The 2,579-nt window shown below is 40.2% G+C and overlaps 1 protein-coding gene across 8 annotated transcripts in view; it reads right to left on the bottom strand.

Annotated features, from left to right (window-relative positions):
- Positions 1 to 2,579, bottom strand: part of CTAGE5 (CTAGE family, member 5) — a 126,545-nt gene that overhangs the window by 59,718 nt on the left and 64,248 nt on the right. For all 8 annotated transcript variants that reach the window (XM_014547540.1, XM_014547541.1, XM_014547542.1 and 5 more), the window contains one exon: positions 520 to 637. In XM_014547540.1, the coding sequence (XP_014403026.1) occupies positions 520 to 637 (118 nt within the window). The remainder of the gene's footprint in view (positions 1 to 519; positions 638 to 2,579) is intronic.

The raw sequence follows: 2,579 nt of genomic DNA, 5'->3' as shown, positions 1-2,579 counted from the left end.
TGGCTTCCTCCGTCACTGAAGCAAGCAAGCCTCATGTTCGCTTCAAGCTGCCTGGCTGCCGGCCGCCATCTTGGCTGGCAGTTAATTTGCATATCGCCCTGATTAGCCAATGGGAAGGGTAGCGGAGGTACGGCTAATTACCATGTTTCTCTTTTATTAGATAGGATAACACTCATTTTTCAAACTATACCCAACCATTTGATTAGCTTACAGTGCAGGGGAAAACAGGCATTGAAATGATTATGAAACAATGTGGCTGTAATGACTGTATGTACAATATATAAAAAAAAAAAACAGAGAGTAAGGAGGCTGTAAGTCTGTCTGAGGAGTTGGAGAAAGATTTAGTGAAAAGGCAATATTCTAACTGAAGGTTAACGATAAGGGATGGTGAGAAAGGGACAGAGTATTAAAGAAAGATGAAAAAGGTGGAGCAAAGGACAAGTGTATAAAGAACATGGTGAAAATGGGGAAATACAAGAGCTAGTCATCATTTTAGCAAGAAGATGTGTGATTTAATACCTGAGAGTGCACCATTTTCTGACTCGCTCTTCACTTCCAATTCCAAGTTATCATCTGTTATGTCTTCTCCAAGCACAGCAGCCCAATCTTGCATTTTTAGCAAGCGTTCAGTCAGAGACTTGACATTTAGCAAAGGGAGGAAAAAAAGAGAGGGTGATGCTTCATGCTAATAATTTACAATTTCTGAATGTATACTTATAGTTTAAAAATCAATGCACATAAACAATAGTACATGAGCTCTTTTTCTCCAGCTGGTATTGAAAAACCCTATTAAATTCTGAACCTTAAAAACAAATACAATTCTTCATAATGGTGCATATTTGCTAAATATATCACATGAGTATAAAGTGACAAAACAGCATGTCATGGCTGTGGCTGGGCATCGACCCATAAACCAGGTCATGGTTCAATTCACGGTCAGGGCATATGCCTGGGTTTCGGGCTCAATCCCCAGTAGGGGGGTTGCAGGAGGCAACCAATCAATGATTCTCTCTCATCATTGATGCTTCTATCTCTCTCTCCTTCTCCTTTCCTCCTGAAATCAATAAAAAAATATATTAAAAAGAAAAAGAAATTACTAGAGAGAATCTGAATTGTAGCACTTCAACAGTACTTTTTGCATTTTCTTGAAAGAAGGAAGGTTTTCTAGCACTATGAATAAAATGACTGTGCTATGTATTTCTATAAAAGGACCCACCTAAAAACCCATTCTGCCCTATAATTTACACCTTTCAAATTCCTGAGAGTTCCAAGCACAAATAACATGGCTTATATTTTTCAGTAGAGTTTGAGATTAGCATCTCATTTTTGTTTTGTTCTTTTTTCTTTTTCATTTTGTTTTGTTTAGGAAGAATTCCAAGCCCTTTAGTAGATCAAATTTGGAAGAGCAAGAGGGGAAAACAATATGCCAAAGTATGAATACAACTCCTAAAGATGGAATCTTAAAAACACTCTCAGTAGCAACATAAAAAGTATAAATGTATAGCTTTCAAGATGATATCATGCACTTCACTATTAGATTACAAAATGTTAGTTTTATTTCTTATTACTTAATACTCACACCTGAGTATCTCTTTGTAGCTTGAAAGCATAAGATTTAAACGAGCAGGCAGAAAAAGGGGGTAGGAGAGGGAGACAAGTTTCAATTAGATTTATTTTTTTAAAAATACTCATCTCTGTGAAAGTACATATACCAGGTAATCAATGTATCAAAGATATTCAGCCAATACATACAACTTCATCTGTCAATTTCTAAAATTCTTTCTAACCCTATCAACAGAAACAGATGGCATTCTAAAGACAAAGGTAAAATTATTATTCTTTTTCTTTTTTCATTTAATACCTACGATAAAATAAGGAGAGGGAAAAGGGCACAAACAGAGTGTTGAGATATTATATATACTAGTAGCCCTGCGCACGAATGCATGTGCTAGCAGCTCGCTGCCGCCCTCCTGTAGCTCCCCCGGCCCCCCACTAATAGCTTGCTGCCCTGCCCCCTCCTGTAGCTCTCCACCACCCACTTATAGCCAGTAGCTCGCTGCCGCCCTTCTGTAGCTCTCTGCCCGCTGTCCCGCCCTCCTGTAGCTCTCCTCATCCCCTTCCCCCTGCCCCCCCTCATAGCTTGCTGCCCTGCCCCCTCCTGTAGCTCCCTGCTGCCCGCTTGTAGCTTGCTGCCCCACCCTCCTGCTGATCCGTGATCCGGTCGTTATGCGGTCGTTACGTAACGACCATTTGCATATTACATCTTTATTATATAGGATATTATTTGTTGTAATCTTTGCTGCCAAAAAGAAGCATTTGACAGAAAAGAGGACAATCCTGGTACAAATTGAAATGTATGCCAAAAAAGTACACATACTCAAATTGGCCAAATGGTCAAAATAAAAACTGCTACTACTGGGCCGGTGCAGCTCAGTGGCTGAGAGTCAACCTATGAACCAGAAGATCATGGTTGAATTCCGGTCAGGGCACATGCCCGGGTTGCGGCCTGATACCCAGTGGGGGGCCTGCAGGAGGCAGCCAATCAATTATTCTTTCTCATCATTGGTGTTGCTATCTCT

Source organism: Myotis brandtii, unplaced genomic scaffold, assembly GCF_000412655.1.
Source record: "Myotis brandtii unplaced genomic scaffold, ASM41265v1 scaffold479, whole genome shotgun sequence".
Lineage (NCBI taxonomy): Eukaryota > Metazoa > Chordata > Mammalia > Chiroptera > Vespertilionidae > Myotis > Myotis brandtii.
The sequence above is the reverse complement of the archived record's forward strand: the minus strand, read 5'-3'. Positions and strand labels throughout refer to the sequence as shown.